The sequence below is a fragment of the Rhincodon typus genome, chromosome 13 (genome assembly GCF_021869965.1).
Source record: "Rhincodon typus isolate 14 chromosome 13, sRhiTyp1.1, whole genome shotgun sequence".
Lineage (NCBI taxonomy): Eukaryota > Metazoa > Chordata > Chondrichthyes > Orectolobiformes > Rhincodontidae > Rhincodon > Rhincodon typus.
The window spans coordinates 26,482,990-26,498,826 of record NC_063344.1 but is presented as its reverse complement, the minus strand read 5'-3'; the positions used below and the strand labels follow the sequence as shown (position 1 = coordinate 26,498,826).

The 15,837-nt window shown below is 44.9% G+C and overlaps 1 protein-coding gene across 1 annotated transcript in view; it reads left to right on the top strand.

Annotated features, from left to right (window-relative positions):
• The first annotated feature begins 2,738 nt into the window (after window positions 1-2,738).
• The window catches only part of LOC109918929 (NACHT, LRR and PYD domains-containing protein 3-like), a 54,032-nt gene continuing 40,933 nt past the window's right edge, over window positions 2,739-15,837 (top strand). Inside the window, exons 1-3 of the mRNA XM_048604569.1 lie at window positions 2,739-2,901; window positions 8,924-9,061; window positions 12,663-12,722. Coding sequence (XP_048460526.1) covers window positions 2,739-2,901; window positions 8,924-9,061; window positions 12,663-12,722 — 361 coding nt within the window. The remainder of the gene's footprint in view (window positions 2,902-8,923; window positions 9,062-12,662; window positions 12,723-15,837) is intronic.

The window sequence follows — 15,837 nt, the reverse complement described above, 5'->3', positions numbered from 1 at the left end:
TCATCTTAATGCAAGCTGCTGTTTGCGACTTTGAGAAACTGTTAATTCCAGCACTGAGCTGAAATTTGTGTAAGTTGTGGGAGGGCAGATATTGTATGGTGAATGATTGATTGGCATGGGGATAACGTGAGGTCATGATCAGACAGAGAGAGAGGACAAGACCACGAACACAGAGTGGGGATGAGCAGTGGCTGACAGCATCCTTTGGCTCTAATGTGAAGGTTCATTATTTGGCTCACTAAATATGAATTGCTCACTGCAGACACATTTGTTCATAGTAGAGTATGATTCATGATAAGGGGAATTTGAAATTGTGCTTTCACCATCATGGAGGTGTTCGAGGAAATGGGAGGAAGGTGACTCTTACCCATAGTACAGAAGACGAAGTTTGGAATATATCACCGACATGGTCAATGTTGAATTACTTGCCTATTAAATGTAACAAGAAAGGGCACAGGGAACATAGGAATACATCGGAAAACATGCAACATCTTTTCTTAAAACTTTAGGAACTCAAATCAGGCCCATGGATTCTCATAAAAAAATCATGCAAATGAATTTGGTAATGTAGTGCAAAGAAAATTGACAGCTTTATAATGTTAGAATAAGTTTTTTTAATGAGATCTCCTTTGTCAATGGCTCAGTGTTTATTTGTACAAGATAAAGAAGTGTCAAATGTTTGTATTATCTACTGTTAATATTTTAAATGTCTTACTAATCAAATTTTTATTGGTTTATAGCAACAGTAACTATTTTTTAAAGGAATGTTATGAATGAATACTTTTTATAAGCAGTCCCACAAAAGCTATTATTACAGTAGGATTAATTGGTTCTGTAAAAATTGCATACTAGTGAAATGGCATAATGAATATGCATATTTGGCATGAGGGTCTACTGGAGGTGGGTAGCAACATGTGTCAAAATGGAATGTATGAGAGGTTATTGCAGGTGAGTGAAGGTAGAGTGGACATGGAGCTGGCATGGGGAGTGGCTAAGGTATTAATGGATATTAGGAATAAGGGCTAGAAGGGTTAAAAGTTAAACAAGTTAAACCATTTGGAATAGTATGCATTAATGATGATGTCTACGTGAGTTCTATATCACCCCACCAAAGTTCTCAGGTCTATGACCTTGTCTTCCAATGTACAGGTAACTGTACAATCCTTTCCTAGGGCTGGTTCTAAGCATTGTGCCTGGATGGATCACCATGTGCCTACACTACACAAGATTCCAGTGCCAGTATCTGAGCTGGTTGTCCTGAGTGTCAGATCAAATAAAGGGGCCTCTCAGAGAATCATTGTTTCATATAGTACAGAAGAGGCCCTTCAGCTATTAAGTCTGTACCACCGAAGAGGATTGTGCTGTCACTTACTCCTCTCGCCTTGGGTCATCTGTATGCTGGAAGTTGAGTGGCTACCCAAGGGCGTTCACTTTACACTGTTTCTGTTTTATAGCTATGTACCATAACATTTATGGAGCTGCAATACTTATTGCTCTACTGTCCAATCTTACCTATTGCCTGTCAAGTGGTGAAGAAGTGGTGTTAATCACTTGGTGAAGAGTTAATGACAGGTAATTGATGCCTTTGTAAGGAATGAGTTGTTGGTGGTAGGGCTGCTGTGCGCTGGCGTTCGTGTGGATTTGGGTGAATCGTGCCTGAGTCAGTCTATACTCAGCATCCTCAGCTATGTACGCAGCTCCTGGTACCCTCGTCCCCATCACATTTTTCCACCTTCCTATCCTCTTCCTCCACATACAAGAAGAGTGCTCATCACCTTCCTCCTCCTGCATTTCCAGTCCTTATTGTTGCTGTCTGCTGTTTCAAGTTAGAGCAGACCATGATCATTGACTGGTGCAGAGTGAAGAGTGGGTGCTGTTCTGTCCGGACATCTGAATCACAAGGGAGGCCTAGTGGTATTATCGCTAGTCTATTAATGTAGAAACTCAGTTATTGTTCTGGGGACCCAGCTTTGAATACTGCCATGGCAATAATCTGCTGAGCGAAGTCCAGTTTGGGTTTTACCAGGGCCACTCAGCTCCTGACCTCATGGGTCAAACATGGACAAAAGAGCTGAATTCCAGAGGTGAGATGAGAATGACAGCCCTTGACATCTGAGGGTGGCATCAAGGAGACCGAGCAAAACTGTAATCAATGGGTATCAGGGGTCAAACTCTCCACTAGTTGGAGTCATATCTGGTGCATGGGAAGATGATTGTGGTTGCTGAAGGTCAGTCATCCCAGCTTCAGGACATCTCGACATCCAAACAGAGAGTGCTGAGTTGCTGCTCATTTGCATTCTGGGAGTGGACTTTGCAGTCAGCGTGGGCGTGAAGGGTATCGAAGACAAACCTGCTGTTAAGGAACCATTAGCCCCAAGCATTACATCACTGTAATGTTTCCATCCCTCCTTCCTCCTCTAACCAAAAAATAGGGAGAGGCAAGGTTCAGAGGAGAAAGAACATTGAGAGGGCAGTCGACAGTGAGAGTTCCAGCAGGTAAAGGAGCACAATCCCAAACTGTTTTTGGAAACTGTTGTTGGTGAGTAATAGGTAAGTTTTGAGAAATTGTTATCAGAGCAGAGAGCATCAGAAGCATCAACTTAGTATTAAAAGTATTTAACATTGTAAGTATTAAGTAAGTTAAAGGAGTAAGACATGGCAGAGAGCTCCAAATCGGAGTTTGCTCCTCTTGCTTGATGTTGGAAGCCGGGTACATTTCCTGTGCAAGGGACCTGCATATGTGCAAGGAATGTCTCCAGCTGCAGCTCCTGGAAGCCCGAGTTTTGGAATTGGAGCGGTGCTTGGGGACACTATGGAGCATTCGCAAGGCGGAGAGTGTTGCGGAGAGCACATATAGAGACGTGGCCACACTGCAGACTCAGACTTCACAGGCAGGAATGGGTGACCACCAGGCAGAGCAGGAAGGCTAAGCAGGCAGTGCAGGAATCTCCTGTGGCTATTCTCCTGCAAAACAGATATACTGTTTTGGACACCTTTGAGGGGAATGGCCTCTCAAGGGATAACAGCAGCAGCCAAATTCATGGCACGATGGTTGGCTCTGCTGCAGAGGGAGGGAGAAATTGGCATAGAAATGCTACAGTTATAGGGGCTTCACTTGTAAGGGAAATAGTTAGGCGTTTCTGTGGCCGCAAACGAGAGTCCAGGATGGCGTGTCGCCTCCCTGGTACTAGGGTCCTGGATGTCTTGGAGCAGTTGCAGGACATTCTGGAGGTGGAGGGTGAACAGTCAGTGGTCATGGTACACATTGGTATTCATGACATAGAACCTCATCTCTTGTTTTACCTAAAAGCAGAATATAGAGAACCAGGAAGAAAGTTAAAATGTAGGACCTCAAAGGTAGTTATCTCAGGATTACTACCAGTGCCATGAGCTAGTCAGAGTAGAAACAGCAGGATATGTGGATGAACATGTGGCTCCAAAGATGGTGTGAGGGGGAGGGTTTCAGATTCATGGGGCATTGGGACTGGTTCTGGGGGAGATGGGACCTGTACAAACTGGACAAGTTACACATGGGCAGGAGTGGGACTGATGTCCTTGGAGCGGGATACTTAGTACAGTGGTTGAGGAGGCTGTAAACTACTGTGGTAGGGGGATGGGAACAGAGGAGTAGAGCAGTAGAGGCAGAAATTCAGGGAGAGGTAGAAACCAAAGCAAACATGATTAAGAACAAGAGCAGGCAGGGAGACCCTGCTGAAAAGAGCAGGGGAGGTGGTCTGAAATGCATGTGTTTCAATGTAAGAAGTATATTAGGCAAGGTAACTGAACTTAGAGCTTTAGTTAGTACTTGGAGCTATGACATTATTACGATTACAGAGACTTGGCTGAATGAGCGACAGGACTGTCAGCTGAACATTGCAGGATTTAGATGTTTCAGGTGTGATAGAAAGGGAGGTAAAAGAGGTGGGGCAGTTGCATTACGGTAAAGGTGTATCTCACAGCTTTACTGAGGGAGGATACATCAGAGGACTCATGCAATGAGGCAGTAAGGGTAGAACTCAGGAACAGGAAAGGTGAAATCACAATGCTGGGGGTGTACCACAGGCATCCCCACAGCCAGCAGGAGATAGAGGAGAGAATATATAGACAAATTTTGGAAAGAAATAAAAACAGCAGGGTTATTGTGATGGGTGATTTTAACTTCCCCTATATTGACTGGGATTCACTATGTGCTAGTGGCTTGAATGGGGCAAAATTTGTAAGGACAATTCAGGAGGGATTCTTGACACAATCTGTAAACAGTCCAACCAGAGAAGGGGTTATTCTGGGCCTGGTTTTCGGAAATGAGCCCAGCCAGGTGAGTGTAGTTTCAGTGGGGGAGCATTTCTTGAATAGTGACCATAATACGGTGAGTTTTAAGATACTCATGGATAGGGATAACAGCAGTCCTTGGATGAAGGTGTTAAACTGAGAGAAGGTGAACTACAAAAATATTAAGCAGGAACTGCAGAATTTTGATTGGAGATGACTGTTTGAGGGTTAATCTACATTGTTTATGTGGGAGTATTTCAAATGGCAGTTGATAAGAGTTCAGGAGTGGCATGTTCCTGTGAGAATGAAAGATAGATATGGCATGTTATGTGACCCTTGGATGACTAGGAATACTATGACCTTGGTCAAAAAGAAAAAGGAAGCATACATAAGGTCTAGGAGGATGGGAACTGATGAAGCCCTTGAAGGATATAAGGAAAGTTAGAAAGAACTTAAGCAAGGAATTAGAAGGGCTAAAAGGGGTTATGAAAAGTCGTTAGCAAACAGGATTAAGGAGAATCCAAAGGCTTCTTATACATATGTAAAAAGGAGGGTAGCCAGAGAAAGGGTTGGCCCACTCAAGGACAAAGGAGGGAATCTATATGCGGAGCCAGGAGACGTAGGTGAGGTCCTAAATGAATATTTTGTGTCAGTATTCACCAGAGAGAAGGAATTGGTGGAGGATGATCTCAGTGAATGGAGTGTTGAGTTTCTAAGCCAAGTTGCTATTAAAAAGGAAGCATTGTTGTGTGTCTTAAAAAGTATTAAAGTAGATAAGTTCCCAGGTCCTGATGGAATCTATCCCAGAATATTGAGGAAGGCAACAGAACAGATTGGTGGAGCATTGACAGATATCTTTGTATCCTCTTTGGCCACAGGTGAGGGCGCAGAGGACTGGAGAATAGCCAGTGTTGTCCTATTGTTTAAGAAGGGTAGCAGGGATAATCCTGGAAATTACAGGCCTGTGAGTCTCACATCAGTAGTAGCGAAACTATTGGAAAAAGGTTCTCAGGGACAAGATATGCATGCATTTAGAAGCAAATGGACTTATTAGTGATAGACAGCATGGTTTTGTGCAGGGGAGGTCGTGCCTCACGAACTTGATTGAGTTTTCTGAGGAAGTGATGAAGATGATTGATGAGGGAAAAGTGGTTGATGTTGTCTACATGGACTTCAGCAAATCCTTTCACAAAGTCCCTCATGGCAGACTTATACAAAAGTAAAGTCACATGGTATCAGTGGTCAGCTGGCAAGAACTGGCTTAGACATAGGAGATGAAGGGTAGCAGTGGAAGGATGCTCTTCAGAATGGAGGGCTGTGACTAGTGCTGTTCCACATGGATCAATGCTGGGACCTCTGCTGTTTGTGATCTACATAAATGATTTGGAGGAAAACATAGCTGGTCTAATTAGTAAGTTTGCGGATGATGCAAAGATTGGTGGAGTTGCGGATAGTGAGGAGGGTTGTCGGGATACAGCAGGATATAGATCAGTTGGAGGCATGGGCAGAAAAATGGCAGATGGAGTTTAATGCAGACAAGTGTGAGGTGATGCATTTTGTCTGGTCAATTAAAGATGGAAATTATACAGTGTATGGCAGAACCTTTAGGAGCATTGATATGTGGAGGGATCTGGGTGTGCAGGTCCACAGATCACTGAAGGTGGTGGTGCAGGAAGATAAGGTATTTAAAAAAGGCTTATCGCATGCTGATGAAGGGTGTGAACATGAAATGTCGACTTTCCTGCCCCTCTTATGCTGCCTGACCTGCTGTGTTCCTCCAACTACACACTGTATTGACTTATAGCATGCTTGCATTCATTGGAGGGGGCATTGAGTGTAAGGATAGGCAAGTTATGCCGCAGCTTTATAGAACTTTAGTTAAGCCACACTTGGAATATTGCATACAGTTCTGGTCACCACACTACCAGAAGGATGTGGATGCTTTGGAGAGGGTACAGAAAAGGTTTACCAGGATGTTGCCTGGTGTGGGGGATTTTAGCTATGAAGAAAGGTTGGATAGACTGTATCTGTTTTCACTGAAATGCAGGAAGTTGAGAGGCTACGTAACAGAAGTTTATAAGATTGTGAATGGCATGGATAGAATGGAATGTATGAGGCTTTTTCCCAGGGTGGAGGGGTTAATTACTAGAGTCACAGGTTCAAGGTTTGGGGGGGAGGTGGGAGCTAGTTTAAAAGTGATGTGCGAGGCAAGTTTTTCACACAAAGAGTGGTGTGTGCCTGGAACATGTTGCCAGAGGGGGTGATGGAAGCAGACACAATAGCAGCATGCAAGAAGCACCTGGACGACTACATGAATAGGAAGGGAATAGAGGGATATGGATCCTGTAAGTGAAGATAGTTTCAGTATGGAAGGGAAAAATATGGTGGCACAGGCTTGGCGGGCCGAGAAGCCTGATCTTGTGCTGTATTGTTCGTTGTTCTTTATTTTGTTCTTAGCACATTGGGATTGTGTCCTCGGCCCAAGTATTTTAAGCTTCTTCATCAATGACCTTCCCTCCATCATAAGGGCAGAAGTGGGGATGTTTGCTGATGATTGCACAATATTCAGCAGCGTTCATGTCTCCTCAGATACTGTAGTAGCCTATATTCATATGCAGCAAGGTCTGAACAATATCCAGGCTTGGGCTTACAAGTGAGATGTAATATTCACACAACACAAATGCCAGACTATGACCATCACAATAAGAGACAATCTAATCACCGCCCCTTGACATTCAATGGTATTACCATCACTGAATCCTTCAGTATCAACATATGAGGTGGGGAAAGGGGTGGGTTAACCATTGACCAGAAACTCAACTGTACTATGAGATATACAAGGTGTAGAACTGGATGAACACAGCAGGCCAAGCAGCATCAGAGGAGCAGGAAGGCTGACGTTTTGGGCCTAGACCCTTCTTCAGATAACTCAACTGGACTCACTGGCTACAAGAGCAGGCCAGAAGCTAGGAATTCTCTGGTGAGTGACTTATCTCCTGACCACCACCTCCCCTCTCCCCCGCTACAAAGCCTGACCACCATCTAAAAGGCATGAGTCAGGAGAGTGATGAAATCCCCAACTTGCCTGGATGGGTGCAGCTCCAACACTCAAAAGCTTGACACCATCCAGGACAAAGCAGCCCGCTTGATTGGTACTACATCCACAGACAGCCACTCCCTCCACCATTAACACTCAGTAGCAGCAGTGTATACTGTATGCAAGATGCACTGTGGAAATTTACTAAAGCTCCCACGACTACTTCCATCTAGTAGGACAAGGACAGCAGGTACATGGGAACACCACCACCTTCCAGTTCCCCTCAAAGCCACTCACCATCCTGACTTGGAAATATATCGGTGTTCCTTCACTGTTGCTGGGTCAAAGTCCTGGAATTCCCTCCCTAACAGTTTGTGGGTCAACCCACAGCAGGAGGACCACAGCGGTTCAAGAAGGGCAATTCACCACCACCTTCTCAAGGGCAACTAGGGACGGGCAATAAACGCTGGCCAACCAGTGACATCCACAACCCCCAAACAAAAACACTTTCAATGTCCCAAATGCTTTCTCAATTACAGCTCTGTGATCAGGCAGTTTCTGTTTCACAAGCAGCCAGGCTGGATCGGCATGGTGGGACATTTTACTGGCAGAGGGACCAGATGCAGAGAGGATTGGAGGCATATACTATTAAAGGCACAAATAAGGCCTTCTTATGATGCTGATAGAATTTTGCTGATGGTGGGGCAAGCCCTACCTGTGTTTGTGTGGAGCATGCAAAGTCCCTCCTACCACACTTGTGGGTGAGGCCACAAAAGCCAAAATCTAGGCAACTGGCAGTGGCCCCAATACCACAATGAGAGGAGTTTTCACTCCACCCTTGATTTGGCCAGGACTTGGGGTTTATTTTTCTCACTTACCTGCTTGAGGTCCATGTTCTCATGTAGACCTCAACAGTGACCGCCTCTTCTCGTAGTGCTGTTGATGCGTTGGAGTTGCTCATTCTATACTTTGTCTGGCACCATCAGGAACCATGCTGCCATCCTTCCTTGTGATCTATAGCATGCAATAAACCCCCATGAGAAGTAGGTCCACTATTTAAATATTCACACTGAAAACAGAAAAAGAAGATGACTCATTGGAGACAAAGTATATCCTCAGAAGATATGACTGACAATAACTCAAACCCCAATGTCCAGGAAAGGCACAAGCAGAGCCATTTAAGCACTAGAGTTGTATTTTGGATGCAGAAAAAATGATCCCAGTGTCTAGAGAGACTGGGCTCACACTTCATCATCTACCAGCTAGGATGTCCAGAAGGCTAGCTCTCTGCTGTACCTTGCAATTGGCCAGTTAGTAGACAGTCTTTGATAAAGTTGTTGAGTGGGTCTCACTGCTGGCAATTGTGGTCTCAGGACCTGCTTTTTAACCCAATGTCACCCTCCTGCATTTCTTGTAAAATTCAGCCTGTTAACTATCTCTTGCTTCATAGATACTGTTTGACCTGCTGACAACTTTTCAACATTTTCTGTTGTTAGTTCAAATTTGCAGCATCCTGGGTACTCTTTCTTTTGCATTAATCCATGGAAATGTTTTAATTTTGTCTTCATTGATAAATTAATTGTTTTAAATCTTGCACCTTTTCTTCTTATTATTAAGGAGATGAAGTCCAGCAGTGTTTGGCACCTTTTGAAGAGGATGAAAGTGATTTAGTAACTTCAGCTGAGGAGCTTAAAAGCAGTCTTCTACATGATAAACAGGATTTGAATATTATTGTAACCAATGTAATAAATGGAGGTAAGAATATTATACCGTAGCTGTATGTTAGGCTGTAACTAGTCTCAAAAATACTTACAATAATGAGAGATCAGAATGTATTTGGAAATATGTGAGCTCTTTATAATATAGTACATATTAATAGTTGTTTGGTAACACTGAGTATTGGTGAAAATGACACATTCTATTAAAGCTTTTAATCTTGCAATCACAAGAACAAACTACAAGAATACCGATGCATGGAGAACTGCATGAAAAGAGGGAGCCAATTGGTTGGCATGAGGACTGTGATTGCTAGAGACATTGCCATGGAGGATGCACACATTAATGTTGATTGACAGATAACTGCCAGACTTTGTTTCAATTTTATTGATTCGAATTAGTCAGGGTAATGCCCTGAGAAATGAACCAGCAAATGGTTGTTATCCATTTTATTGAGTTGAAACAGGGGCAATGTATGCACATGTTCTTTCTGACTGCAATTAATAGTGCCCTATGTATTAATATATACAGTTTGTACTACATGTATGTTGACCATGTTGAAATTCATGCACTACGTTGTTGATTTGTGTGATAGGTAGAACATCTTTTTGCTTGATGACAACATCCTGTCAGTGCTGAGCACCACTCATATTGCTACTGCACAGCAGCAGTGTGAAACAGCTTCACTTGTTGTTCAAACTTTTGAGATACCTTACCAGGGAATTATGAGACAGACTGGCCAAGAATGTTTGTTTCCATGAATTTGCATGATATACAGTTAGAAGTAATCTCATTGAGGTAGCCATTATCCTGCATGATGTCTTTGATGCACCCTATTTCAGCATCAAGTCTGCAAAGTGAACAAATGCCTCAGGCCTTCTTTACATAGTTGCCAAGAAGGGCAACTTCTAGCTCGTGGAACTGTACGAATCCCAAGGTATATACTTACCATTGAATGCAGATTTTCAGTAGAAAGTAATAGAGAATCCCCTGGGCAATTTCTCAACTAGGATATCAAGGCAAGAGAGCATGTCTGACTATTCCATTTCAAATATGAATTTAAGTGCAAGATGGAATCCAACAAGTAATGAAGAAATTCTTACTTGCATCTGAGGATTGAAATATAGCAAACATATCATCTAGTTATTGAAATAGGCAAGGGGTAGGAGTTAGGTGTTATTCCGTTGAGGGTATGTTTCTCCAGGAATCCAACAAATATATTTGCAGGAGCAGGGCCTAACAGGGATCTCATAGCAACATCACCTATATGAGCGTAGAAAGTTGCCTTAACTGCATGAGTTGCTGAGTTCAATAACTTCAGAGTAAATCCACATCTGTCACATGGGAACCTTTTTAAAGGCCTGTTGGTTAGAGATCAGGACCAACATGTTTCTGTGAAAATGAAGGATCAAGGTGGAAAGATTTGGGAACCTTGCATGTCGAGGGAAATTGTGAGCATAGTTGAAAAGAAAAAAGAGGCATAGGTTAGGTTTAGGGAACTGAAGACAGACAGAGCCCTCAAAGAATATAAAGAAAGCAGAAAAGGACTTAAACAAGGAATTAGGAGGGCTGAAAGGGTCATGAAATGTCCTTAGCAAACAGGATTAAAGAATATCCCAAGACATTTTATACTTATACAAGAGCAAAAGTGTGGCTAGGGGAAGTGTGTAGGTCCACTCAGGGGCACAGCAGGGAATTTATATATGGTGCCAAAGAAAATGGGTAAGGTCCTTAATGAATACTTTGCATCGGTATTCGGAAAGGAGAAGGACATGTGGATAGCAAGTCTAGTGAAGAGTATGTTGATATTCTAAGGTAAAAAAGAACTTGGGTGTATCGAAAAGCATTAAGGTAGACAAGTCCTGAGGACCTAATGGGATCTATCCCAGAATACTGAGGGAGTTGAGGGAGGAAATTTCTGGAACCTTGTAAGGGAGATTTGTATCCTCTTTGTACAGCTTTATGACTCTTCAGTCACAGGAGAAGTCCCAGAGGACTGGAGAATGGCAAATGTTGTTCCTTTATTTCAGAAGGGCAACAGGTAGAGTCCAAGAAATTACAGACCAGTGAGCCTTACGTCAGTGGTGGGGAAATTATTGGAGAAGATTCTTAGGGACAGGATTTACTCACATTTGGAAAAATATGGACTTATTAGTGATAAGTAGCGTGGCTTTGTGTGGCGAAGGTCATGTCTCAAACTTGAGTTTCCTGAAGAAGTGACAATATGAGTGAGGGCAGGGTGGTAGATGTTATCTTAATGGACTTTAGCAAGGCCTTTGACAAGGTCCCTTATAGCAGGCTGATACAGAAAGTGAAGTCACATGGAATCTGTGGTGAGCTGATAAAATGTTACAGAACTAGCTTAGACATAGAAGACAAAGAATAGTGGTGGAACAGTATTTTTCTGACTGGAGATCTGTGATCAGTGGTGTTCCACAGGGATCAATGCTGGCACACCTCTTTTTTGGAATATGTATAAATGATTTGGAGGAGAATGTGGGTGGCCTGAATAGTAAGTTTTCGGATGACCCAAAGATTGGGAGAGCTGCAGATAGTGAGGGGGCTTGCTAGAAGATACAACAGGATATAGGTAGGCTGGAGACTTGGGCAGAGAAATGGCAGATGGAATTTAATTTGGACAAATGTGAGCTGATGCATTTTGGAAGATCTAATGCAGGAAGGAAGTACATGGTAAATGGCAGGACCCTTAGTAGCATTAACATACAGACACATCGAGCTGTACAGGTCCATAGTTCCCTGCAGTGGCAACACAAGTGGATAAGGTGGTCAAGAATGCTTATAGCATGCTTGCCTCCATTGGTCAGGGCATAAAGTAAAACAATTGGAAAGTTATGTTGCAGCTGTATAGAACATTAGTTCCACCACATTTGCAATATTGCATATAGTTCTGATTGCCAGACTACCAGAAGGATGTGGAGACTTCGAAGAGGGTACAGAGAAGGATATTACCTGGTCTGGAGGGTATTAGCTGTGAGGAGAGAGTGGGCAAACTTAGTTTGTTTTTCACTTGAATGTTGATGAAGAATGATGGGCAACCTGATGGAAGTTTACAAAATTGAGAGGCATGGGTAGTTGGTGTCTTTTCCCCAGGGTAGAAATGTCAATTACAAGGGAACATAGATTTAATGTAAAAGGGAGAAGTTTGAAGGAGACATTAAGGCAAGCCTTTTACATAGAGGATGGTAAGTGCCTGGAATATGCTGCCAGTGGAGGTGGTAGAAGCAGATACAATAGCAGTGTTTAAGAGGCATCTTGACAAATGCCTGATAGACAGGGAATAGGGTGATATGGACTGCATAGAGGAGAAAGATTTTTAGTTCAGGAGGGTGTCATGTGTCAGTGCTGGCTTGGTGGATCGAGGGATCTCTTCATGTGCTGCACTGTTCTTTGTTCTTTAACTGTTTATCAGCATTAATGGGTACATCATCCACAGCAATGCCTCTACCAATCAGAGTCTACTTACTAACCAATCAGCACGCTGCTCTCATGCAGTAGAAATATTGGTTTTCTCCTTGAATTTGTATTTGTATAAATTGTCCTGATGAACGAAAGATAAAAAGCTCAACAAGATGTGTCTTTTTCTGTCTCCTGGGGGTTCCCTATGGTGGGAGTTGAGAAGTTGCAGAAGGCAGTGACCTGGTGTCAACTTTAATGTTCCCACCAATGTTCAATGCCACAGGTTGGTCTGGAGAACCATTTTAATCTCCAGGCCTCAGGAGATGCAGTGATTTGTGCCCACCTTTGTTTTTTTTTCTGGTCCTTCTATTTTTTGCCGCCTTGCTCTGCAAGAGAGCAGGGAGAATGTCAGAGATTGTGTAGCACTGTTATGTAGCAACAGCTTTATAATGGGGCTTTGTGGAGGTAATATGGAATGTGTGAGTCTGGAAGATGTATAAGAGTGAAGTAAAGTATCTGGATGTTAGTTGTACATCCTTTGTTCCAGGGACTGTCGCTTGCTATTCAGTTGTGGTGTGGACTATTAAGCAAAGTGACAGGTTGGTGTGGGAGCAGACATCACAATATCACAGACATCACATGCATTGAACTTGAGTAGCTGAATGAAGTCATTCAATTTCTTATGGCATGGCTATCTGAGATTGAGAGATTTGCGTTACCAAAAGCTATTGAGGATTATGTGCCAAAAGTGGGTAATCGGAGTTAGTTTCAGCCATGATCATCTCCTAAATCTGAGAATTAAGCTTAAGGGTCTAAAGGGCTGAACACCTTTTGTACGTTCCTATATTCTTCCTGTAATGAAACCTCCAGCAGCAGCTGGTGACAATGATAGAGGGCATTTAGCCAGGGAAATGAGAGTACTGGTGTGGTGCAGTAGTAGTGCTGCTGCTTCTGGACCAGGAGTCCTGGGTTCAACTCCTTTCTGCTCCAGAGGTGTACAATAACATCTCTGAACACATTGGTTAGGAAAATGTAGAACAAGGGAGCTGAGCAAGGACTTCCACCAGTAGGCGGCAATAGTGAAGGAGGGCAGCTGGAGCAGTGAAATGTTCTCTCATTGGAAAGAAAAGGCATCTGTAGTGGGCAGAGGGTTGATGGGAAGAGGAAGCAGGCAGGCAAAGGAATTCCTCAGTCAAATGTTACCCAAATGATCATTCCATGCATATATTGTATATAGTTCATTGTCTAGCCATAATCTTCCTGCCTGTCGTAATGACCAGAGATAACAAGGTGTAGAGCTGGATGAACACAGCAGGCCAAGCAGCATCAGAGGAGCAGGAAGGCTGACGTTTTGGGCCTAGACCCTTCTTCAGAAATGGGGGAAGGAAAAGGGGTTCTGAAATAAATAGGGAGAGAGGGGGAACCGAGCGTAGGTGTTCTGCAAAGCGGTCCCCAAGCCTCCGCTTGGTTTCCCCGATGTAGAGGAGGCCACAACGGGTACAGCGGATGCAGTATACCACATTAGCAGATGTGTAGGTGAACATCTGCTTGATGTGGAAAGTCTTCTTGGGGCCTGGGATGGGGGTGAGGGAGGAGGTATGGGGGCAGGTGTAGCACTTCCTGCGGTTGCAGGGAAAAGTGCCGGGTGTGGTGGGGCTGGAGGGGAGTGTGGAGCGGACAAGGGAGTCACGGAGAGAGTGGTCCCTCCGGAAAGCAGATAAGGGTGGGGAGGGAAAAATGTCTTTGGTGGTGGGGTCGGATTGCAGATGGCGTAATTGTCGGAGGATGATGCGTTGGATCAGCGCGTGGTGGGGTGGTACGTGAGGACGAGGGGTATTCTGTTTTGGTTGTTATTGCGGGGAGGGGGTGTGAGGGAGTTGCGGGAAATGCGGGAGACACGGTCGAGGGTGTTCTCGACCACTGAGGGGGGGATGTTGCGGTCCTTGAATAACGAGGACATTTGAGATGTATGGGAGTGGAATGCCTCATCCTGGGAGCAGATGCAGCGGAGGCGAAGGAATTGGGAATAGGGGATGGCATTTTTGCAGGAAGGTGGGTGGGAGGAGGTGTATTCTAGGTAGCTGTGGGAGTCAGTGGGCTTGAAATGAATATCAGTTTCCAGGTGGTTGCCAGAGATGAAAACAGAGAGGTCCAGGAAGGAGAGAGAGGTATCAGAGATGGTCCAGGTGAACTTAAGGTTGGGGTGGAAGGTGTTGGTGAAGTGGATGAACTGTTCGAGCTCCTCATGGGAGCACGAGGCAGCGCCGATACAGTCATCAATGTAGCGGAGGAAGAGGTGGGATTTAGGGCCAGTGTAGGTACGGAAGAGGGATTGTTCCACGTAACCTACAAAGAGGCAGGCATAGCTTGGGCCCATGCGGGTACCCATGGCCACCCCGAATGTCTAGGAAGTGGGAGGAATTGAAAGAGAAGTTGTTGAGGGTGAGGACGAGTTAGGCTAAGCGGATGAGGGTGTCAGTGGAGGGGGACTGGTCGGGCCTGCGGGATAGGAAGAAGCAAAGGGCCTTTAGGCCATCTGCATGGGGAATGCAGGTGTACAGGGATTGGACGTCCGTGGTAAAGATGAGGTGTTGGGAACCGGGGATTTGGAAGTTTTGGAGGAGGTGGAGGGTGTGGGTGGTGTCACGGACGTAGTTGGGGAGTTTCTGGACCAAGGGGGAGAAAATGTAGTCGAGATAGGTGGAGATAAGTTCGGTGGGAAAGGAGCAGGCGGAGACGATGTGTCAACCAGGGCAGTCAGGTTTATGGATTTTGGGAAGGAGATAGAAGCGGGCAGTGCGGGGTTGGGGAACGATGAGGTTGGAGGCTGTGGGTGGGAGGTCACCTGAGGTGATGAGGTTGTGGATGGTTTGGGAGATGATGGTTAGGTGTTTGGGGGTGGGGTCATAATCAAGGGGGCAGTAGGAGGAGGTGTCGGAGAGTTGGCGCCTGGCCGGGCGATGTAGAAGTCAGTGCGCCATACTACAACTGCGCCTCCCTTGTCCGCGGATTTTATGGTGAGGTTGGGATTGGAGCGGAGGGAGCGAAGGGCTGCACGTTCTGCGGGGGAGAGGTTGGAGTGGGTGAAGGGGGTGGAGAGGTTGAGGCGATTGATGTCTCGACGGCAGTTGGAGATGAAGAGGTCGAGGGAGGGTAGGAGGCCTTGGGGTGGTGTCCAGGAGGAGGGGGTGTGGTGGAGGCGGGAGAAGGGGTCAGGAGAGGGAGGGTTAGGTTCACGGTTGAAAAAGTAAGCGCAGAGGCAGAGGCGGCGGAAAAACTGCTCAATATCCAAACGTGACCGGTAGTCGTTGATCTGTGGGTGGAGGGGGACAAAGGTGAGCCCTTTACTGAGGACTGACCGTTCGTCCTCAGTGAGGGGTAGGTCTGGGGGGATGGTG